Source organism: Desmodus rotundus, chromosome 2, assembly GCF_022682495.2.
Source record: "Desmodus rotundus isolate HL8 chromosome 2, HLdesRot8A.1, whole genome shotgun sequence".
Taxonomy (NCBI): Eukaryota; Metazoa; Chordata; class Mammalia; order Chiroptera; family Phyllostomidae; genus Desmodus; species Desmodus rotundus.
This window is the reverse complement of record NC_071388.1, coordinates 4588213-4611647: the sequence shown is the minus strand read 5'-3', so window position 1 is coordinate 4611647 and position 23435 is coordinate 4588213. Positions and strand designations below refer to the sequence as shown.

General features: G+C 54.0%; 2 protein-coding genes across 8 annotated transcripts in view; one reads left to right on the top strand and one right to left on the bottom strand.

The window, feature by feature from the left end:
- The window catches only part of HLCS (holocarboxylase synthetase), a 170117-nt gene extending 159577 nt beyond the window's left edge, over nt 1-10540 (top strand). For all 7 annotated transcript variants that reach the window (XM_053916948.2, XM_053916943.2, XM_053916959.1 and 4 more), the window contains 3 exons: nt 2843-2957; nt 5343-5556; nt 6958-10540. In XM_053916948.2, the coding sequence (XP_053772923.1) occupies nt 2843-2957; nt 5343-5556; nt 6958-7129 (501 nt within the window). In that variant the 3' untranslated portion in view covers nt 7130-10540. The remainder of the gene's footprint in view (nt 1-2842; nt 2958-5342; nt 5557-6957) is intronic.
- A 1015-nt stretch (nt 10541-11555) lies between these two features.
- Nucleotides 11556-23435, bottom strand: part of SIM2 (SIM bHLH transcription factor 2) — a 40646-nt gene continuing 28766 nt past the window's right edge. Inside the window, exons 8-11 of the mRNA XM_053916969.2 lie at nt 18199-18346; nt 16745-16913; nt 15837-16245; nt 11556-13671 (exon numbers count right to left, since the gene is read on the bottom strand). Coding sequence (XP_053772944.1) covers nt 13250-13671; nt 15837-16245; nt 16745-16913; nt 18199-18346 — 1148 coding nt within the window. The 3' untranslated portion in view covers nt 11556-13249. The remainder of the gene's footprint in view (nt 13672-15836; nt 16246-16744; nt 16914-18198; nt 18347-23435) is intronic.

Genomic DNA, 23435 nt, shown 5'->3' with positions numbered 1-23435 from the left:
TCATGGTTTTGATTTTGACCTTGTAGCCTCACTCGTTAACTTGGCGAGCATTCCTTGCCTGCCGAGTGAGAAGGCAGTGCCAGGCGCTGGAGGCCACGGGATGGGTGCTGGCCAGCTTGCCCTCAGTCACTCATGGTTGGGGAGGGGGTCCCCGTTGTCCTTAAGACACTGCCATCCAAGTCCACATACTGTTTCCATGGTTGTCCAGCCCCGCCGGATGATGGGCCTTCTGTTTGGATTTGCATTTAGTTTTGGCAAGACCCATTATTCAAGTGCACAGTACAGCTACAGGGCAGCTCAGACTCCTCCGAGTCATTAGTTTGCCTTTCCTGTGTCCTCCACTGCGACCCCAATGTGTCCCTAGCCAGATGTCACTGTCAGCACACAAACCGTGCCCAGTCTGCCTGGACAGGAGGCGGCGTTACTGTGATGCTCACCATTCCTTCCAAAACCCCCCATGCTGCTGCTCTTGGACCGTCTGCGAGGTCCCTGCAGGCTCCTGCAGCTCTGCCCCCAGCCCCACTCATGCTCCCGCTCTGGGGGTGCCGATCATCTACACTCTACACTGTCCCTCCCCTAACACCTGTGGCACTTCCTGTACCTGAGCCTCTTGTACGGTGTCTACGTGGATCACTCCGAAGAAGAGTTATTCGGGCTCCTGGTCCATCTCCCACAAAGCAACCAGTCCTCTGAAGGCAGGATCGGAGCCTGGCTGTTTGCTTTACACTCGAGGCCCGCGACAGCCGTTTGAATGGATGGTCGAGACCACAAATGATAAGCATGCGCGGCCTCCTCTGCATCATGGAGTGGATGTTACTGTGTATCTGTGTGACTGCCCAACACTTCATAAGCCAGTCTGAACTTGAGGAGTCACACAGGCGCCTGAGAGCAGCGCCTGTGCAGAAGCGGGTGCCCCCCCCGGGGGGCAGGGCTGTTCTGCACTTCCTCAGGGGCTGTGCTCTGCACCGTGGTCACGGGAGGCAAGTGAGGGAGAGGAGGGAATTGCCAGTGACCAAGACCACTCTCCACATGGCGCATTTTCTAGACTAGCATTTCTGCACCTTGTCACCATGGACATTTGGGCCCCGCATCTTGGCTGGGGACCGTCCTGTGCGCTGTAGGACGTGGAGCAGCGTGTCTGGCCCCTGCACATGACAGTAGGACCCCTTCAGGCTGTGGCAGAAGTGTCTCCCCATAGTGGCCAACGTGCCCTGGGGCAGAATGCCTCTCGTCCCCTCCCCCGCGAACCCTATTCTAGACAGAAAAGAACCAGCAAGCTCCTTCTCCGTTATGGGGGGTGGTGAACACCCCGTGTTTTATTTATACTTTTGTTCTTTTGTGCTCCTGCCTTTCTTCTCTCAGCCTAGAATGTTCTACCAGGACAGGTGAGCTTGGAGAGAAGCAGAACAGAACCGTATTCTAGGTGCCAGGTGAAAAGAAGGCCTGGTGTGGGGAGACAAGGGGTTTGAAGCAATGGGCTCTGTAGGGTGTTGGGGTGGCCAAGAAGTCTGTATGGTTTTCTCTGTAAAGTAAAAGACACGTTTTTCATTTTCACCAGTAACTTTATTGATTTGGATATTTTGAGTATGCAGCTGTCTTCCACATGGTATAATGTCGATTGTTATCAATTCATGTCTTGATTGGATCGCTATCAACTTCATCCAACTGGTCTGCCCAACCGTGGAGCATCATCCAGCGAGAAATCTCCAGCACAGAACTTCACAAACCACTTTTGACATGTTTGATATACATTGTACAAATCTTTTTTTTTTGCATTTCAGTTGCATTTTTACCTTTCTTGAAATAATAAAGCATCATATGCTGAAAATGTTGCGTATTTTTTCCATCTTCAGTATTAAAATGGCTGCACAAAAAATTCACCAGTTTTGATAAGCTTTCTTAAATGCACACTGATATGACAGCTGTCACAATACCATCTAACACAATTACCTTGAATGAAGTTAAAGACAACGAAGTGCTACTAGAGCCATCGTACGGGAAAAACCAAGCAAACCTTTTGGCCAGCCCATGGTATCGGGCACCCAGGCTTGGTGTCAGCAAGCCCTGGGTTTGAAGCCCAGCCCTGCCGCATCCTCATGACGGGACCTCAGGAAGCCCTGCAGTCCCTCTGTGCTTCGGTGTCCTCCTCTGTTCAGCAGGGTGACACTACAGCCAGCATAGGGGTTTGGGAGAGGTGACATGTGACGGGTGCTACGAAGGGGCTCGGTGCTGGGTCTACCCCCAGGGCACTGGGAGACTGTCAGCTACTCTTGGGTCTCTGCCACCCTGGGGGCACAGGCAGGGTTGCCCAGGGCACACCCTTCAGGCCAGTCCGATTCTGTCTCCCGAGCCGACTGCTGGCGTTCTTCAGGGCCTTCTCTGGTGCTTGGTGAAGCAAGCTCCTCGGAGCCCTCGGAGCGTTCTGCCCGCCTTTTATGACCCGGGTTAGTTGAGGGCCAGCATGGGCCCCTCGAGCCCGAGTATTATTTTTCTCCTGGCCCTGCCCCTGATAGGTGCTCCATGGTGGTGGGTGCCCCTGAGATAATGGACTTAGTCCAGCAGACAGGCATCTTCAGAAAGTTGCTGATGACGATGAACGGCAATGGGGGTGGGGAGCATGATGGGATCGGTGCCAGAGAGACTTTAGGTCGCTCCCCTTCCAGCCCCAAGGGGTGCTGTAACACTGGTCATCCCAAAGAAGTGGCCGTCATTCTGAAAAAGAAGAGGGGATGAGCCCCTGTGTTCGAGGGTATTCTGTTCATCCTCTTTTAGCTGGATGACCTCAGCCGGTCCCTTTGGGTCCTTGATTGCTTGATTGATTAACATGCAGGTTCTCCTTTAGGACATCAACTTACGGGTGAAGTGGCCCAATGATATTTATTACAGCGGCCTCATGAAGCTTGGTGGAGTTCTGGTCAACTCTACACTCATGGGAGAAACATTTTATATACTTATTGGTAAGTTTTTAAAGCCTTTTCCCTGGCACTTTCAGACTAATAAAAATGAACATGTTTATATATGGCTCTGTTGGGGGAGTGGGTTATCCTACTGACCACTTTTGCTCAGAGTCTTGCTGTTGTAGAGTACAGTACATGCACAGAACAGGCGGCTGCGTTGGGGGTGCGTCCGGGGGTGAGCGTTCCTGGCTGTGGCCATGACCACCGAATGGGCGTTGCGTCAGATGTATTTTCTTACACCTTTCCACACCGCTGCTTCTGTGGAATTGGAAAACAAACCACGGAGAGACATCACCTCACACCTGTCAGAAGGGCTACTCTCGAAAAGACGAGAAACAACAAGTGCTGGCGAGGACGTGGAGAAAAGGGAGCCCTGCGCGCTGCTGCTGGGAAGTCAGGCCGGTGCAGCCACCGCGGGAGACAGGGTGGACGCCTCAAAGCGCTAAACGTGGGATTACCATGTGACCCAGCAGCTCCACTTCAGGGTATTCATCCAAAGAAAACAAGAACTGTCACCTGGGAAAAACATGGGCAACCCCATTTCACTGCAGCGTGATTTACAGCAGGGCACCTGGGCACAAGGGAGAGGCCGACAGCTGGATGACAGGAAACACGTGCTCGTGTGCGGAAGTGCCGACCAAAGGCCGCCAGGCTCACGCCACCCACAGGTGGCTCTGCCACCCACGGGCACACGGCACCCACCCTCAAAGCTCCGAATAACAGAGATTGGTATTCACTTATTTTTTTGTGGGTGCAGAGATTCTTAAGCAGGGTCCACAGATGCCAAGGAGGCCCGGGGGGGCCAGGGAATGCATTTAGTATGGGGGACACGCAGCATTTTCTGTGGGGAGAATCCATAGCTTTTAGTAAACCTGTAAGGCCATGGGTGGGGGTGCAGGGCGTGCCTTTGACCGGGAAAGATTCAGAGTCCCCAGGAGGGCCGCTCTCGGGTCCTGGGGAGGACCCAGCCTACGCTGACAATAGTCACTGTTGCTCTTGCCCCAGCGCTTTCCGTTAGTGACTACGGAAGGCAGTGGCCGTGAGAGAGTGTTTTCAGTGCTGTGCGGCTCAGCTCCACACTCCGTCTTACTGCGGGTGTGCGTGGTCCGGGTGCCGGACCCAGCAACCCCCTGCGGATTCTGCCCTGTTGCTGGAGTTGTTTTTTCCAGGTGTAACCTACATTGCTTTATATTTTAATAGGCGGTATATATATATATTTTTTAAACCCCAAAACATGCTGAGGCCAATCAGTGCTTCCCTTCGCACTGAAAATGGATCGGAAGAATACCGTTATTATAAACAGCACTGTTCCGCGTGAGGAGAGTTTGGGGGGATCTTTTTCTCAGAGGCCCCGAGAACACGATCGTCCTGCTGCCTGGTTCTCGCAGTGTTTCACTGCTGATTGATGACCCCTTTGAGGTTGATTCAGGGCCCTGCTCAAAACGCAGGTTTGGCTTCTCAGCAGACTGACTGCCCCCGGAGAGGGTAGTGGTGTTGAGTAACAGGAGAGATAAGCCTATTCAGGCCCTGCCTCGGGCAACGCACTTCCCGGAAGCCTCCATTCAAGAGCCTGTGAAGAGCCAGTGAATGTGGGTTGGCCCCTCGCCAGCAGCGTAAGCCCAGCACCGTCCCAGGATAAAGTATTAAAAGATGTGTTCTAGCGCTGTGCCATAACCAGAGTTTGCTCCTCAAGACCTGAATAAAATTCTTTATTTTCAAGCGTGTGCCCTGTTATTCAAGCAGGAAAGAAGCGGGAGGCTGTGGGTGCTGAGCCATAGTTCTGGGCTAGACCACACGGGGCATGGTGTCAGAAGCAAGAGGTTCTGCCCCGTTCTTGGCTTCTGCTTCACTGCGGCAGAAGTGGCTTCTTTGTTCCAGCCCATGGCAGTGAGGTCGGGGTGGCCCTGGCTTGCTGAGGGTGACTGATAAAGGAGGGCGAAAAGGAAGATGGGCTTGAATCTACATGTCATTCTCTTTTGTTTGTTTTTTTATTTTGTATTAATTTTTATTGCTCAATTACGGTTGTCCCCCTTTTCCCCCATTACTCTCCCCTGCCCACCCCCTCCCCCACATTCAGTCTGCCACCCCCTGTTGCCCTTGTTCATGGGTCGTTTATACTTGTTTCTGGACTTGACTCGCCCTCTCCCCTCTGGTCACTGTCTGTCTGTTCCTTTTTTCCGTGTCTCTGGTTCTGTTTTGCTGGCTTGTTCATTTTGAACATCCTTCTCCAAGAGGGCGGGGACAGCCCAACACCGCCTGAGGACGGGGAGCGGAAGTTGGCAGTAAGAGCCATGCCGTTCTCCAGGCGGTTGAAGGAACGCGTGCTGTCACCCACAGTCACGCTGCTCCTGTGCTCCAGTTGTCTGTCTGTTTGTTTTGGACCAGGCTGTGGGTTCAACGTGACGAACAGCAACCCCACCATATGCATCAACGACCTCATCACAGCGTACAATAGGGAGCACGGGGCGGGGCTGGAGCCCTTAAGGCCCGACTACCTCATCGCCAGGGCTGTGACCGCACTGGAGCAGCTGATCGACAGGTTTCAGGATGGAGGGCCCCATGCCGTTCTTCCGCTTTACTACAAATACTGGGCGCACAGGTCAGTGCTGGCTGGGCTGCGCGCTGTCAGAGCTTCTCCGGCAGGTCTGTAGTCCGGTGTCCTCTGGCGAGAAACTCAGCGCGGGTCTAGGCAGTGATCTTTCGCCTTTCTGATGGAGAGACCCGGGGATACCACCTTGAGCAAGTCAGCTCCGCCCATAGGTGCCAGGACCAGCTGGTCTCTCGTGCCTCCTGATGGGATGCACCAGGGAAGACCTCCTCCTGCCAGCGCGTTTAAGTGACTGTAAGTGTGAGGCCACAGACAGTCTAGATTGTAGAATAGTCTAGATAACAATGGTTTTCCAAGTGGGGTTCCCCAGGTGGTGGCGGTGGCCTCTCCTGGGAACTTGTTGGGAGTACAGATTCCTGAGTCCCACCCTGGACCTCCTGGATCAGAGACCCGAGGCCGGGGGCTCTAACAAATGCTCCAGGGGGCGCTCACGCAGCCTCGAGCCTCAGAAGCACCTGCGTGTGCACCAGCAGCCTGCTCCCCTTCGAAAATGACAGTGTCAAAGGAGAAGGTGGGAGCTTTTTGAGATTAGAGAGGCGTGACGGCTAAGTGCAGTATGTGGTTCACACTCAGCTCCTGGATGGGAGGAAGCAGCCACGAAGAACATTAGTGGGATGGCGGGGGAGTCTGCACTGTGTGTTAGGGGATGTTAGTGCATCAGGGTTGGGCTTTTACGGGTGACAGTGGTATTACGGTTTTGCAGGAGGTTGTTCTTGGGAGATACAGGTAAAGGGTTTAAGTATGAAGTGTCATCACGTCTACACCTTGTAAATGTGTGTGTGTGTGTGTGTGTGTGTGTGTGTGTGTGAGATCAGTTGCTGTGAATTTAAGTAAAGGGGGAATATGAGGTTCATTGTATTATTTTTTCAGCTTTTCTATGGGTTTGAAATTCTTCAAAATAAAAATGTTGGGGGAGGGAAATTCTGTACTTATAAACTGTTAAAGGTGTAACTCAATAGGCACATTTGAAAAATATTCAAAAGGAGAAGGAGTTTAACTTGTAGCTGATGCTACCCAACTTTGTTTCATAAGATGAAACTTTTCAGCTCAGCTTCCTTTCTCCCTGTCTCGGCCAAACTCCTCGAGCGTTGCAGGATTTCTTGAAAGTGCGAGGGGAGAGGAAGTGGTGCCGATGGCCAAAGACCTGTTTCTGAGAAAAGCAGTTCCTCTCCCTGTTAGCCTGGCCAACCCCTGGCTGTGCTAGTCGTCACCCAGATGGCTCACTCGGATGTGAGCATCAGAGCTCAGGCCGGACGCCCCTGACCTTACCTGGCCCCGGCCTGCAACAGCCCAATCCCTTCCTGTCCCGGATAACAATGTGATTGTCCCAACCAGCTGCATTACATTCCCGGCAACCTTTCCCTGTGACCTCTCCCTATGCTTCATTTTCAGTGCCCAGCAAGTCTGCCTGGGAAGCACTGAGGGGCCGAAGGCGTGGATCGTGGGTCTGGACGATTCTGGGTTCCTGCAGGTTCATCAGGAGGATGGCCGGGTGGTGACTGTGCATCCAGACGGCAACTCCTTCGACATGCTCAGAAACCTCATCGTCCCCAAATCGCAGTAGTGCCCACACAGGAAGACCGCCTGGGGCTGGGGTGCTCATGGCGAGCCTGGCGCTGGGGCAGTGGGGCGGGGCAGCAGCTGCGATGACTCCGGACCGGCCCCCGGACATGACACTGCAGCAGTTATTCCAATCGGTCCCTGCCCACACCTCACCCAGGGATCTAGAAAACTAATTTAGCGGGGTAGGCCAATTTTCTCTCCCTCCAGTTAACCTGTCAGTTCTTTACTTTCGTGCTGCCGGTTGTCATTGCACTGGCGCTGGAAGATGATGTGGGTCGGGGGTTGGCAAGTGGAAAAGATTTCGTTCAGGGGAAGCCCTGCAGTAGGTGTGACATTTTTCTCCCCTCTTGGGCCTGGAGGTGTGTTTATTGCTCCCCCACCCCAAACTTCTTTTTACATGGAAACCGCAATGGAATAATTCAGAAATTTCCCAGTAGTGGAGACCTCTACCCCTAGACTATTAAAAAGCAAATCAAAGAAAGCTCTGGGGCTGGGGAGGGCGGGAGAGGTGCGGCAGCTGTTTATAAGCCCCTGGGGAGGTGGTTTCCTACAGGAACAGACTTCGGCACTTAGTCCTTGTTTTATTTTTGTGTTAATGAAGAAGAGGGAAGGTCAGCTTCTGAGGGTTCCTCTTGGCCTGGTGGTTTGTGGTCCAATGACAATGGCTGCTGGCCACAGAGATGCGTCCAGCTGGGACAGTTGCAGTGACCTGGCGGAGGAAATCGGTTAATTACTTTGACACTAATTTATGAGCTCTCCTTTCATAAATTTAATTTTACTGTATACTCTAAAGTGTTGGGATCAAGTTCAAGATCCTTAGCGGGCTGAGGAGTCTTGCTTGGATGCGGGGCTGGGTGTGGGGCTGGACGAGTGGACTCTGACAGCTGGAGGCAAGGGCGTGCTCGCTCACCACCCACCAGGGAGGGTTTGGAGCTTTTCAGCCGGTGCAGGTGTGCTGTGACACGTGGAGGGCCCCTGGGAGGCTGGCACACCCGGAAGACGGGAGCACAGGGCATCACACTTACGAGTCTTCACTTTGCGGCCCCTGCTTCTGACAGCGACGAGAAGGAAAATGCTATTGATGTGGAATACCGTAATTTCAGAGGCAGGGAGTGAGTGTGTGTGTGTGTGTGTGAGAGAGAGACAGAGAGACAGAGCAGTCTTTAAAAGATCTTCAAAATCTGATATCCTAAAAGTCTCCATGGAAGAACAAAAGAAAGGAAGCCTTTTGATACACATTTGCTGTTTCCAGATGTACGCCATGCTGTTTCCATGTAACTCCTATCTCCATTGAACTGGGGAATTATACACACTACTTTTCAGCCTTAAAAGGCCAATTTTTGCCCACTTTTCTCTCTTCCTGCCAGTCCAAACTGAAATTAGTGGAAAGAAAACTTGATGGAGCTCTCAGCTTTGAACAAAATCGCCTTATTGTGCAAGCAGCACCATCTTTATCCAGCTCTTAGCCACTCGGGCTAAGTCCAGAGACTTGTGGTTTCCAGTGTAAAATCGGCCTACCTTCAGCCGGCACAGGCAGCCCCGTAGGAAGGGGGAAGCAGGAACGTTTAGTTAAGTACACCAACCCAATTTGTGTTTTTTGGAAACTCAACTTTTTAAAAGGAACTTCAAAAGTAGTTTTTGTAACTAAGGCTTCCATTAGAATTATTACCCCCTGGCCCCCCAAAAGATCACTCTCTCCTACATGCCCAAGTCTTCTCTTAGAGTTAGTCGCAAATTTAAATAAAAGCCCACACCGCCCTAAAATTACAAAATAGACTCACCCTTGAGAGGGCGTCTGCAAAACATCACCAGGAAGAAAGATCTCCGGCGCACGCTGCGAGATTCATCTGTCCACCGTGGTAACGAGGCGAGCGGTCCCTCAGCCGCCATCATCATTCCTCTGTGCATTTCTTCGGGGGGTTACTTAATGAGAAACACGCTGTGTTTTGTTTTAAGCTGAAGTCCTGTTCTAGACAGCTCTGCTTTGGGAAAAAGTGTTATCATCTCATTTCCTTTCTGCAAATTAAAACTAATGAAGTGCGGCCCTGTCGGAGCAGATAGAGCTGTTGCGGCCCGCGCCCTCCTGCCTCCCTGCTGGTGAGGCTGCTCTTGCGGCGACGCCCAGGTGTCTTCAGGGAGACGCAGTGCACTCGAAGCAGATGCTGCGTCTTACATGCACCCGACTTGGCCTCGGATGAACCAAAGACTTGAAATCCTGCTCCTGTAGAGCAGTTAGTAAGGGCCTTCCACCCGGAGCTGTCAGTGGTGGGGGCCCCACCCCCGCACGTGCGCGCCTCGGTTTGGAGCTGTTCCGCACCACAAGTCTTAAGTCAAGGACCTTTTAAAGTCCCGACAGACACTGCAGGGTCTTCGCGATCTTTGAACCATGATGGCTGAACTCAGGATTGGTGTGTGCTTTCAGGGCGCAGAACGGCCCCCCAGTGTAGAGGCCTTGAGCACCTAGCAGGTTGTGTAAAAGGCGGGACGGCTCTCCCTGAAAGCGGGCCGCAGGAAACTCCTGGGGAAGTGCCACTGAAATAGGACACAGCCACAGCGAGGCTTCCTGTGGCCCCCATGGGGTAGTGAGTGGTAGAAATTCTCAAATCCCATGGGATTCCAGGAAACTGGCCCAGGGCAGGCACTGGCTGAGTTCACGGGGCGTGAGCAGCGTGCAAAGGGTTGTGTCATGTAAAACAGTGGGGCACGCACTGTGGCCGGACAGGCGAGGGGTAGGAGCACAGGCCCAGGACGGGGAGCGGGGAGCACTCTCTGCCCGCTGCATACACCCCAGAGGCCGAGAACTGGGGGAGAACCAGCCTCACCCAACAGATTCAGAATGCAAAAGGACACACTGTAGGCATCGGTTCTATCCATCATCTGTTTGCTGCTAATGGGCAGAAGACGAGAAGCTGTACTCCTGGGCAATTACTATGCATATTTGAAATAAAGTGGCAACCTTTGCATTTTTAACTTTTCACAGAATTATGTCAGAGAAGTAATTAAGCCAATGCCTATAAAAAGCAAGTCTACCAAAATAAACTTTGAGGCTTTCTATACAATATGGGCTCATTGTTATTTTTACCATGTTTCATTTTTAAAAATAGGCAGCTACTTTTGGTTACAGTATTTTTATTCATATTTAAACATATTTTTACAAAATAAATAGTTTTACAAGGTAAGGAATATGAGTGTATTTCTAAGTATTAAGGAGCTGGTGTTCTTTTTATGTATTTTTCACAAATGTATTATGCATCACACAAAAGAGAAATTTTCTTATTCCAAAGAATGAAAGTTAGCAAAACCCAAAGGTAAAAAAAAAAAAGCAAAAACATTTGAGGTGAGAAATAAATTTAATATAACAACGTAATGTGTTTTTAAGTTTAAAAATAAATTTAACAAATTAAGGAACGGATTTTATTTTTGTAGAATTTTTTTCTTCCTCTTTTGCGAAGCTTGATTTTTTGTCTTGACAGTTGTAAGGTTTTAACCTCATACACCGTACTTGAGTTGAGGAACAGCTTGACTAACGCATTTTAGAGCGAGGCTGTGACTCACTAACATTTTAAGCGACTGTAATTTTCCGGCATTTATTTGAAAATGTTTTCATTCCATCTACCCGTGGCAGCCCCCAGTCTGCCCTAAGTGTCTTACAGTTACAGTGAATTACAACTCTGATAGACTTGACACAGGAGGCACTGAGCACACGAACCCCTCCTACCCCAGGCCCAGGGTAGGAAAACACGGCCTGTTGGACTTTAAGAGGAGGTGGGGGGGGGGGCGGTCTCGGGGCAGAAAGTACGGGCTCATGCGGACCTCCTCGGAGCAGCCCTGCTCACACCCTGCTCGCTTCTCTGCAAAGGTATGAATGGAATGGCCTTTCTAGAAAGGGCTTCCACGAACATAAAGGCATTCCTTTCCCTGGGAGGCCCTGCTAGCCTTAAACTGGGCTTCTTTCTCAAGTCTATTCGATCTGGCATTTTTGTGAACATGTTGGGGCACACTGTGATTTTTTTCTTTTCTTACGAGAGGCATATTTATTAAAACGCTTCCGCTTGCCCTGCCAGACCCGTATGGAAGTCAAGATGTGATATCCCCGGCGTAAACAAGCAGACTCTTCAAGATGGACGCTACAATATGAGGTTGCCATAGTAACCCGTTAACTTTGCCTGGCGTTGCTGACCACCTCAAAGCCAACTTGCCTAGGAATCTTCATGTTCTAGGCTACGAAAACTGATGTTTGTTTAGACAGAAAGTCTTCTAGCACACACACACACACTCTTTGTTAAGACTGTTTTTGTTACCATTTGTAAACCTGACAATCTTCGTTCTTCACAGTACCCTCTGATCTTAAACTGCTCCGAACGCCTTTTTTGGTTTGTGTTCATTAAAGGTGGCCCCCCAATGGTTAATAACAAGGTAGACACAAAAACATTTTGCTGTACTTTATTGAAATACGTCAGCTGATATACCTCCTGCCCATCACACCTGCCCCTTCCGGGAATTGTAGTTCAATCACGAGACTCATGAGCATAAACGAAATCCCTCAGGCTCATTGTATGTGCACACCGCCCACCCCCGCCAAGGGCTGCTAATGAGGGGCAGCTAAGTGCAGTGAGAAGTGAACGGTCTGTTCCTACGACCCAGCCTCCTGGCTGCACCGAAGGTGCTCCTGAATCTGCGGATTTCATCTGGTACTGTAAGGCAGCGGACACCCTGCTAGGGAAGGACGCGGGTGCTCACAGTGATGTGGGGCTGGCGACAGATGGTCACGTTGTTGCAGACAGTCCGTGAAGGGGCACTTGGATTGCAGAACAATGAGTTAAAGACATTTCACTCAGAGAGCTGGTGTTGCCTAAAAGTAAACCGTTTTTGAAAAATCAGCAAAGGGGACTGTTTATAGTGTGGAGGAAACTGAAAGCTAGGGGATCAAAGACTCGGTCCCCTTGACAGTCAAGATATGACTTTTAAATGGTCAAATCTTGGGGTAGAAACATGAAAATAAAACAAAAATTTGTAAAACACTGCTGGTGCTTTGTCAAAGATTTGTTTCCCTGTTACAACACGTTCGCATGGAGTTTTGCTGAAGACCATGTACACGTCACTTATCATGACATCCCTTGGTCACGCTTTCTTCCACGCAGCGCGGTCCACGGATAATATTCCATATTGCACACGCACTTTAGCTGTATTAGCACTACCGGTAGCGACCACGAGCCTGGGGAACTGCAGGTCTGTGGGCCAGAGGGATTTTGACTTGTACTCAGATTTGACATAAGTAGCCAATCGCATTGGGCACCTAAATCATCCACATGTCCATCTCATAAAATACCTGGCTATACACACACACACACACATATATATACTTTTGGCATTTAATGCTTACTCAGTATTCTGAAGGTGCTATTCTTGGTTAGGAGGAAGGAAGAGCTTTTGAATGTACTTGAGAAGCATGCTTGCCCCGTTGGTCTCAGCTTGTTGATTTGTGTATTAAAGAGTTAAGTTAAAACGATTTTTAATGAGACTCACGCATGACTTTTAAAGACAGAAGATTTGTCTATTCATGGGACTTGGAATAATCACCTTCTGCCTGAACCTAAGACTTGGCAAGAGCTCTGAATACAGAAAGTGTTCCCCCCAGCTCACCCCGCATATCTGCCCGTCTCAGGGTGCTTTCCTCCTTAAAAGTGGAGACTGTTTGCCGAGCCCAGACTCCTTCAATCCTCCACGGGGACCGGTGAGCATCCAAGACAAGGCGGGGCCCCTCCCCCCAGCCTGACATCCAGGTGAGGACACCAAATGCCCCCAAGCACGGGGTCACACGAGGGTCGGTGGGGACGCCCAGCTCCGCCCTTTAGGAAAGCCTGCTTCTTGGAGAACAAAGCTCTGGCAGCCACCTCTCGGGCGGGTCTCAGTCCTCTACACCGGCCTTTATGGCATCTATGGTAAAAATCTAAAAGTCGGCTGCGGAGTTCTATTAAAATAGTCGTCTCTGTATAAATTAATTTAAATCGTGCCTATACAGCTCGCCCCTCTGAACGTCATGAAACCGGAGACCAAGAGGCTTGGCCTATGGCTTCTCGCTGCGGGCGGCCCCAGGACGCCGCGGTCCGGCCAGGCCGGGTCACCTGCCGTGCGTGATGATGACCGAGGCGCCCAGGTAGTGCGGCAGGGGCGCGCCGGGCGGCGAGGAGGCGGCGGGGCCCGGGGGCCGCGGCCGCAGCGCACCGGGCGCCGCCTCGGGGACACCGGCGAGGGCTGGCGGGGCGGGCGCCGCGCCCCCCAGCGGCCCGCGCCGGGCCAGCACGCGGTGGTAGTTGAGCAGCACGAAGGGCAGCTGCGCCGGCGCGCCCGGGGGCTCTGGGACCGGCGGCGCGCAGCACTCCGGCGCCGCGCGGGCCAGCGCCAGCCGCGCCCCTTCCCGGGGGGCCTGGCGGGCGGCCTTGGCTGGGGCCAGCGCGGGCTCCTCGCGGTAGTGGCCGCAGCTCGGGAAGCTCGGCGGCGCGGTGTCCTCGCCGAACCTGCGCGCGGCGGCCGCGGCGGGCGCTGCGGGAACAGGCAACACGTTAGACGTCCGCGCGGGGGAGGAAGGGGACATGCCTAAAGCCAAAGCAACCTAGGGTGCCCGGGCGCCGACCCCAGCCTCCCTTCGGCCACCCGTCACCCGCGCGCTGAGCCCCCAGAGCTGCCACTGTCCCTGCCCCTCATGCGTCCCAGGCCCGCGTTGTCCAATCACAAGATGCAATTTGAAATGTTCCAGTCGCTGCATTAAGGAGTGAGCAGCAGGTAAAATGAATGTTAATAATATACTTAATACAACATATCCAAAGTGTTATTTCAGGGTGGGATCAGTGTTTTTAAAGTATTCCGTGATTCCGTCTGTGAACGCAGTGCGGACACACCACTTCTCCCTGCACTGGCCACACCGCGCTGCTCAGTAGCCACACGTGGCTGGCGGCGGCCAAACTGGTCTGAGCCTCCCGGGCCCTGGAAGGTGGCGCCCCGCGCAGCCCCGATATTTCTGGCTCACCCCGCTGTGGGGAGGGTGGAGTGGTACCACCGGCTCCCTGTGGGGTTCTCATAATTAAAATGACCGCCTTCACTAAGGAGATTCCTGCCATCCCTTAGCTCCCTGTGTTTCTTACCTGATGACAAACTGTCCTTTTGTAATACCCAAAACACCAGGAAATTGATCACAAATTGCCCCCAATTAGCACCTTCGGTCCATTTTTTACCAAATGGGTGATAAATGAGGTGGCTATTAACCTCTCACTTTCAAAATAGCAATTAAAAAAAATCAAATGCTGTGTTGTTTCCCTGGCCAATTTCCACACACAAAGAAAAAAAAGGCCTCGACAGCCACACCACCCTGAACAACCGACTGCTCAGGTCTGCGGTCGGAAGCTGAGAAAAACAATTCTCTCAAGCCGCTCTCAAGTGGTAACATTTTCAGCTGTGATCAAAACCCTTTGCTTTGCCTTTCCTTCCTGAGAGGCCGGGGAACCCTTCCTTGGTTATTCGAGGGACCCAATGCATGGGCGGGTGCTGGGGCTCTGACCTGAAGGTCAGTGGCTCCAGGGACAGGCCCAGGCCAAAAGGCAGGGCTGGGCTGCCCCGGTGGCTGGCACATTCTCTTCTTAAATGGGCTACTTTTGAAAAACCCGCCCTGGCAATCTCTGAGGTTAGACTTCTCCCACGTCCTCCACAGCCGTGTAAAGATGGTCAGAGCACAGAGCAGGAGCTTCCCAAAGCAGCCATAGGGTGAACAGACACCCATCTGCCTCCAAAAGAGAAAGGTGGGGCGGGGGAGACCCCGGGGAGTGCGCTCTCTCTAAGCGGGTGGCTCTTTGCTGGGGCAGGCGGCATTTGGCGGCCCCCACAGGACGTCTGTGCTGCCTTGGACTACATGTTGAGCAGTGGCTGGGTCAGGGTGAAGCAGGGTGCACCTCTTGCAGCCAGCCAGTCCTCATTTCCACCTCCGCCCTCTGCCTGGAGTTGGCCCAGTGGGCAAACACGAGTCTGCTGGGCCTGGGACAGCTGGTGGCACCTCCACAGAGGACCTCTGCTTGTCTGCCACCAGGAGGAGCTGGCAGAGGGGCCATCCCTGTCTCTGCTGTGGAACCGGCACACACGTGCTAACCAGGCACTGCAGCGTGCTGAGCCCTCAGGGAGGCATCTCCCATGGCTTACAATCCCATTTACAAATGAAGAAACTGAGTCTAGGGTGGGGTGGGGTGGCAGGGAAGGCAGGGGTATGTTATCTGCCCCGGGTTGGTGAGTGGCATTTCGGCCCCTGAGCCCATGGATTCCCACCACTGTTTTCTGCAGAGCACGGGAATAAAACCAGTAGCGTCCTGTATGCATGTCTGGGTGGACAGAGCGTGAGCTTGTAAAACAGGGGCAGCTGGGCCATTCTCAGGACACGGAGGCTGGTTTTGAAAATCACTTTGCCCCCCTTTGAGGGAGGAGCAAACGAGGCCAGGATTTTGTGGAGGGTGCTGACCGCTCTGCCCTTTGTCCTGTGACTTGTGCCTATGGGCACACGGACTCAGTCACCCAGCCTTACCCACTCTCGTGAGGTGCTCGCCCCAAGAGCAGGGGAAGGCAGCAACCCCTACTAAGAAGCAGAAAAAGGAAAAGCCCGCCCAGACCACCAGGGTCCTGGTCCACATCGTAGCCCTGTCCCCACCCCGCACGCAAACGCGACCCACCTTCATAGTTCGGTGCGAGGCTGTGCCGAGCGGAGCTCACTGGTGGCTCGGAGAGGTTTTTCGCAGGAGATGGGCTGCTAGGCACTAGGGGGTTGGCATAATGCCACTGGCACTCACCGCCGGTTGGCAGCGTGCTCAGGAAGAAGCGTGCCACCTCGCACGGGGACGCTTGGGGCTGCCCGAATTTGGCCGGCAACATTGGCTTTTTGCTGCTGAAGACGTGAGAGTCTAGAGGGAAGTGTCCGTAATGGTAGGAGAAGGGCAGGCTGTAGGACGGGGCGTACAGCAGGTCGCCGCCTTCTGCATGGAGCTGCTGCTCCGGGGGGGCCGCTGCGTCCGCCGGGGGGCTGGCTCTCCAGTTGCCGAGCTGGCCGCATTCCAGTTTGTCCGTCGGGAACGGGCTGTAGTGCTGCGTGCGTGGCACACGAGACGGGTGAGGGACACCTGACTTCTGGCCTCACGAGGTCTGAGCCCATGGTTCCTGGCCCCATCCCAGGGCTGGACCTCCCCCGCCGGCCACCCTGCGAGGTCCCACTGGGGACCCCCACTGACCTGTCCCCCGCCCCAAGCTGACAACACACCACATATGCGCAGGCACCTGCTGTTTCCAAGGGCTCACAAACTCAGAAAGGAAGAGGGGAGGTTTTCACTTTTTAAAAATGCTGTGGGGAAAAAACGGGGCCCCAGTGCTCAGACCACGGCTGCGGGGGCTCAGCAGACCCACGAGCCTTCCCGGGAGACCTGACTGGGCCCCCCAGATGGCAGGCCTGCACGTCCAAGCCCAGAGGGACCTTGCTTCATTCCGCAGGGAACGTTCCGGGCCACGACCCCCGCTGGCAACCGGGTGTCCTGAGCCCCTGGGACAGAGGTCAGCTCACCCCACCCCTGCAGGACGGGATGTGCGTTACCTGTGGGGGGTAAGGGTTTGTTCTCAGCTTTGTCTTCATCTTCGTACTTTTGGGCTTCGCTAACTTCCTAGCTTCTTGTGAGGTAGACAAGGCAGTCCTCCAGGAGTCCTGGGACTTGGACGTGGACACCTGGTCCAGGGACAGCTGCAGCTCCTTGTATTCGATGTCCCTGAGAGGCAAGAGTGGGGCAGGCCGTGTCCAGCGGGCTGCCGAGGCAGAGCAGCCCTCCGGGCACTTCCCCCGAGCAAGACCCTTCTCAAAGCTCCAGTGTGTCATTTCAGTGAGGCCAGGTGTGGGTGGGGTTTGAGAAGAGGACAGGTCACCCTCATCATGACAGCCACCTGCAGCCCCGGGCTGGGCTGAGTCCCCAAAGTGCTGAGTGAAGGCACTGTTATTCAGCAGAAGCAGAGAGGGGTGGGTGTGGCTCTCTGCAATCCCGCAGGGCCCCGAAGGCATTTCCTGGGGACCCCATGGGCCACTAGGAAAGGGGTCCAGGCCCACAGGAAATACCACTTGTCAGAGTGCCCATGGCCCCCCTGTTTCTCTGGTAGCACCAGGGAGGCTTGAGTCGGGGCACATTGACGGTCCAGGAGCCCATTTTCGCCCTAAAGAGCCACCTCAATGCCGTCCTGTACTTGGGAGGGAGGTCACCCTAAGTATGGTTTGCTCATAAAGTGTTTAGGAGGCTAAAATGCTTTCTTCCCTGCAGTGTTGCTAAAATTATTCTAATTTTAATACAAATACACACACAAAAATAACAGTGGCCTGGCCTTCTGTGAAAGAAGGCGGAGCCGGCGTGCCAATGCCGCAGAACACCCATGAGGGCCTGCTCAGAGTGGGCCGGGTGACTGCAAGGCTCTCAAGTTCAGGGTTAGAGCCAGGCACCAAGCGATGGAACACACCATGGCGTGGTGGGTGGAGAGTAATGTATGATCCCAGCTAGATCTGGGTCCTGTTGCTTCTCATGGTCTTACAAGTATTTGCCGCTGAACTTGACATTCTGGGGTTTTAAAAGGAGCAAACATTCCCCATCATTTGCAGTAGGCTACACAGGAAGACAGGCTGAAAATGGGGCTGTCCCCTCTCCCAAGGCTGGAGCATGCACGTGACCCGGCCACTTGTGGGCATGTACAGCTGAGGTTTGCATTCCTGGTCTGGGACTTGCATCCCTTTTCCACCCTGTTCAGGATGGGGAGCACCCCCCACCCTCCCTCTGTCCACCCCACCCTCACATGGGCCCTGACCCCCTCCTAATCCACGCCCTCCCAGCCGAGTGCTAAAAGAGCTTGGACCTTCCCGATCAACCAGAGCATTCAAATGAAAACAAAACAGGAGACAAATGAACAGTTCCAGAGAGTGAGGGGGAGAGAGGAAGAGAGAGATGTGCTTGTTGGAGCACCTGATGAGGGGCGGGGGCAGAGAGAGCAAGGAGAGAAACAATACGTCTGACTTACGTGAGCACATAATTGACACTCACGATGCAGTGGGGCCGGGAGGAGCGGCTGTTGTGCACGACGGTGGCGTAGCTCTGCACCCACACCCAGCCGCCCAGCTTGGACAGCAGCCGGTAGTACTTGGTGGTCACCTGGCCCTTCACCAGCACTGCAAGCACAAGGCAACATGAATCCCGAGGGACAGTTAGGCCCTGCCTGGGGGGACGCTGCCCGCGGATGACCTACAGCCCTGGTTCTGAACCTGTCTGGGGTCAAGGACACCTTGGACAACTTGACAAAGAGGGCAGGCTTCCTCTGCGGAAGCCGTGTGCTTACACACACACACACGCATGCACACACACATGCACACACGACTTTTTGCCTATGATTCCCAGGGACGGAGGAGCGGTCTCTCCCTCCCTGCGAAGGACTCTCAGGTGACAGGCGCCGTTTTCACTGGGAAAAACAATCATCCCCTAGACCACGTTTGCTCCTGCCAGAGTGATGAAATTGGATTTGCTTTTGGGTCTCCAAAATGCCACAGTTACGTGATAATCCCCAAACCCTTAATAGGTTGGGGGTGAGGTGGGGAGGGGGCGATGCAGCTATTTAAACAAAGTCGTGAGTCAAGTGCATTCAACGAAGTGCTGATGGCTGCTCTTTGCGGCCCTCCGGAGCGGTGCGTGCTTGCCAGGAAGCTGCTCCTCCGAGGCCACGTGTACTTCCTTCCCGTGAGCCCCAGTTTTCCTCAGTCCCATTGACTTCCTGTGCTGCTCGCACGAAAGACCTCGGCTTGGCTGCGTGGCTCCTGGCGCTGTGGACCCAGCTTCCACCTACGCACAGCCGCGCACTCCACGCTGCTGAGAGCCTGGGGGTGCGTGTCACCACGCTGCTGCTCCTCGGGGCCTGTGGGACAGCAGGTAGCAGAGGGCTGGGCGGAGGGGAAAGTGCCAGAAACTTGGGATGGTGGAAAGGAGAAAACCTGACTTAATCTTCTCCAGGGAGGGAGAGACCAGCGCAGGTCTGAATAGGCACCCCTGGAGGCTCTGGTCCCTTGTGGCCATGGGACATTCCTGCTTCGGAAGGCAGGGCTGGCCCCAGGGCTATGGCTAGCAGCCACACCACCAGGGACATGGGGAGGTAACCAAATTCTGTCACTGCGGTAGCTGGTACCGAAGGAAACCCCCCAGAGACTCCAGACACAGAAGGTCAACCCTCCTCTGTGCCCCTCGGTTGAGCGCCCCCCCCCTCCACCCAGGCCCTCTCTGAACTCTCCATGGCCTTCTGTGACTTGCTTTTGACATCAAGGTGGCTCTTTCTCATCCACTTAACACCTGCAGCAAGATATTCTGGTGCCAACATGGTAGTCAAAGAGTTATTAGCCTTAATTTAGGAAGAGTTCAAACGGATCGATGAGAACACTGAGAAAAGCAATATGGGTGAAGGACATGAACAAGCAGCTCGCCGAAGACCACCTGTAAATGGCAAACACATCTCAACTCATTGGCTTAACTCAGTGCTGAACACCACCCCTCCAATCATCAGGCACTTAAAAAAAAACGTCCAGAACAGGGACATCGTAGAGACCAGAAGCAGGTTAGCGGTCGCTGGGGCTGGAGGACGAGAGGGGCTGGGTGTGACGGCTAATGGCCAGGCTTCCTCTCGGGATGAAGGAGATGTTCTGCCCCGGCTGGTGTGTTGAGCACCGGCCTGTGAACCGAAAGGTCGCCAGTTAATTCCCGGTCAGGGCACATGCCTGGGTTTCGGGCCAGCTCCCCAGTTGGGGGCGTGTGAGAGGCAACCAGTCAATGTTTCTCTCCCTCTCTTTCTCCCTCGCTTCCCCTTTCTCTTAAATTAAATAAATAAAATCTTTTTAGAATGTTCTGGAGTTACATAAAGGTGATAGCTGCCCACCACTGTCAATACACTAAAACCACAGACAGCCATTAAAACGGCGAATTTCATATTATGTGAACTTTACCTAAAAAAAAAAGAAATGACCACGGCGACGCTGGCTGACCTGCGGCGAGGCGCACCGTCCTGTGCTGGCGGAGGCGTGAGTCGGTGCGGTCCCCATGTCACCCCCCTGACACTGGCCCCATGGGGCTGATGAGGGATGCAGAGACCCGAGTCCAGAGGGATCCACAGCGCCCTGCTGATGGCCCAGGAGACAGGGAGGGGAGACTTCACTGTCCGGCAGCCGGGAAGGGATACGTGAACTCTGGAGCACTCTGCAGCCACCACGCGATGGGCAGTGAGAACAGGCAATATTCGGGGCAGGTGTGTCACCCGGCGCTAAACGGGACAAGCTCGGAAACCGCACAGAGTGACAGGCCAGTGAGGTGCGAGTGTGTGCATGCCCCGCCCCCACCAGGCTGTGCGAGCCCTGCCGGGCGCTCTGACTCCCGTCTCTTGGAGTGGCCACCCTGGGAGGAGGGAAAAGCTTCTTCCGGAAGGTTCTGTGCAGCTACATACGGGGGTGGGCCAATTAGGGGAGACTTAATCAACCAATTTGCTCTCGGCCCCCGAACAGTCGGACATGATCACACTGAGGTCCCATCTGTGGATTTCCTGGGAGGTCACACTTTCTTTAAGAGAAATGCTAATCCCTTCAACTTTGAAATCTGACCCTGGCAGCCTTTTTAAAGCCCCTACAACAACATGTTCAGTAAATTTTTTTAAAAAAATTTTAGTAATAAATGGTATCACTTTTTTTTAAGCCCCAAGGAATAGGACTGTGCACTTTCCCTGTTCCTCATCTTGTACTTTTTTCCTTCCAGGCATTTCATACAACATGCCCAAAATCTATCGGCAGTCATCATAGAGCTGGACATAATGAAGCCAGTTTATCCGAGTATTTTCTATGAGGACTCAAGTGGCAGCAGTTGCACGGATTTTATCTTCTCTGACCCTTCCCGACTCTGCCAGGATGAGGCTGAGACACAGAGGACAGACACAGACACAGAATCTTTTCCGCAGCTTTTCTATGACCCACGGCGAGAGTCAGCACATCAGCCCGAGTGGAAATCCCAGACGCTGAGTCACAGCATTCTTCAGTCCGCTCCCGCTGCCCACACAGCCGGTCGCCCCTGCTGAGCTGCCTGCCATGGTCCCGGGCTAGCGCCGTCTACAGGTTCCCGCTTCTGGCAGTGGTGGCCGGGCAGAGAGGCCACATCCCCGCGCCGTGAGCTCCTGAGGGCAAAGGCCCGGACTTGGAACCTCTATGTTCCATCTCCAATGTCATGGTCAACCTTGGCTCTGAAATCAGGGTGGCCCTGCCTAGAGGAAAGCCGGCGGTCCCAGTTTTCCGAGGCTGCTTTGGGATGGACATTCTAGTTCCACAAATAGGCTCTCCAGAAAAGGAGGAGTCTGCTTCCTCCAGATTCTTCCTGGAGGTACAGCCATGACAAGGAGCCAGCTGCTGGGAGGAAAGCGAGGTTGGCCTGAAGCATCATTTTTACTTCAAATTTGAACTTTAGGAGCCAAGAAGGACACCAAAAATGCCCGTCGTGGGATGAATAGTGTCCCCCACAAAAGACACGTTCTACGTCCCAACCCCCAGAACCCATGAATGTGACCCTATGTGGGCAAAGGGGCTTTAAAGAGGTGATTCAGTTAAGAGTCCAAGAAGACAGGCAGAGATTGGAGTATGTGGCCAAGTATTGGAGCCAAGGGGGGCTCGCAGCCCCAGCGGTTGGAGGAGATAATGCCGTCACAGTCCCCAGAGTGGGGGCCGCCCTGCCGACCCCTCGATTTTGGACCTTTGGCCTCCAGAACTGGGAGACAAATTTCTGTTGTTTTAGGCCGTAAAGTTGATTTCATTTTGTCACAGCAGCTCCAGGAAACTGAACCGCCTGCCACAGAAAAAGTAGCAAGGGATTCAGGCCCTATGCTCCCCCTAACTCTTGGCTGGTCTGTGGGTCTCAGGGAGCACACAGTCGGTGAAGCTGTAGACAAGTCCCATGCTCCTTTGGGGAGTGGGCCTCAGGGTGCTTCGTGGCTCCCCCACAACCCTCCTGCTCTGCCTGCTGCCGGAGGCAGTCTGCTTGATAAGAAGACATGGAAAGCCCCAGGGAGGAGAGAAGCACCCTGGGGAGACCTTTCCACAGGGCTCCGTCGTGGGATGTCTGCCAGGTAACACTGGCCATGGAGGACGAGCTGAACTGAGCCACTGAGTCCCCTTTGGCATCGAGCTGGAGGGACCCTCTACGGCCACAAACGTCCGCCCAGCAGTCCGGGTGACGTGTAGATCGCACTGTGCTTTCTGGGATTAGCTCCTGTTCACTGCTCACAGTTCCAGTGGTGCAGGTTCCCTGTCCCTCGTCTGCAAGACGAAGCCGCTGCCACCTGCAGATAGCTTGGAGGGAGGGGATCTTCAGGGGAGTCAAACTACACTGTCCACTTCCAGTCAGAGGCCAGCAAGGCCACGGTGGAGGCCAGCATCCCGGGATGTCAAGCGAAACTCCTCACGGTAATGGGAAACTCCTTTTGTCAGGTTTACCTTCCAGTTCAAGGCCTCTGTCCCTGAGTGGTAGCAAATGGATGGCCCATTTGCCATCTGTGTCCACGGACGGGCTCTGTCCGTGGCAGGGTGTTGATGGGTCGTGTGGCCCCGGTGAGCTCCTAGCTCTATCCCTATGGCCCCGCCTCGCCCATTCACACACTCATAGGACAGGCCTGGCCCCGTCAGTCCTTCAGTCTGCGACTCCTGCCTGTCATTTAGAATGCGTTTCCCCTGGGCCTCTCCCCGCCCGCCGCCCTGTGGTTTGTTCTAACAGTTGCTGCTTGAGACTTGGAGACCACACATTCAGGCTCCGAAGCCTCTCTGTGCCGTTAAAGTGCCCTGACGTTGGGCCCGGCCTGTGCGCTCTTCGGGGTTTGGGCGTGGCCCACTCTGCCAGGGGCCAGCCCACAGAGCACGGTGAAACTCTCCACTGCGTGGACGGGGTGCAGGCCAGACGTCACGGTTCTTCCAAGCCCTCGTGTCCACGGGGGCGTCTGCCCAGGGCCCCTTGACACGAATCGTTGAGTTGACTGTCCCGAGCCCTCCCACACCTGTGTACCTGGCTGCCCTTGCCCACCCCCAGGACCTGCCAGTCAGCAGAACACAGAGCCCCACCGGCTCCCCCTAGACAGGAAAGGGTCTCCCAAACACTTTCTCAAGAGAGCAGAGACACTGGAGGCAGGCCTCCTATGGCAGGATGTCCATCTCCCTCAGGCCACGTGGCTGTATCCTTCCTGCCCCGGGGCCCACACTC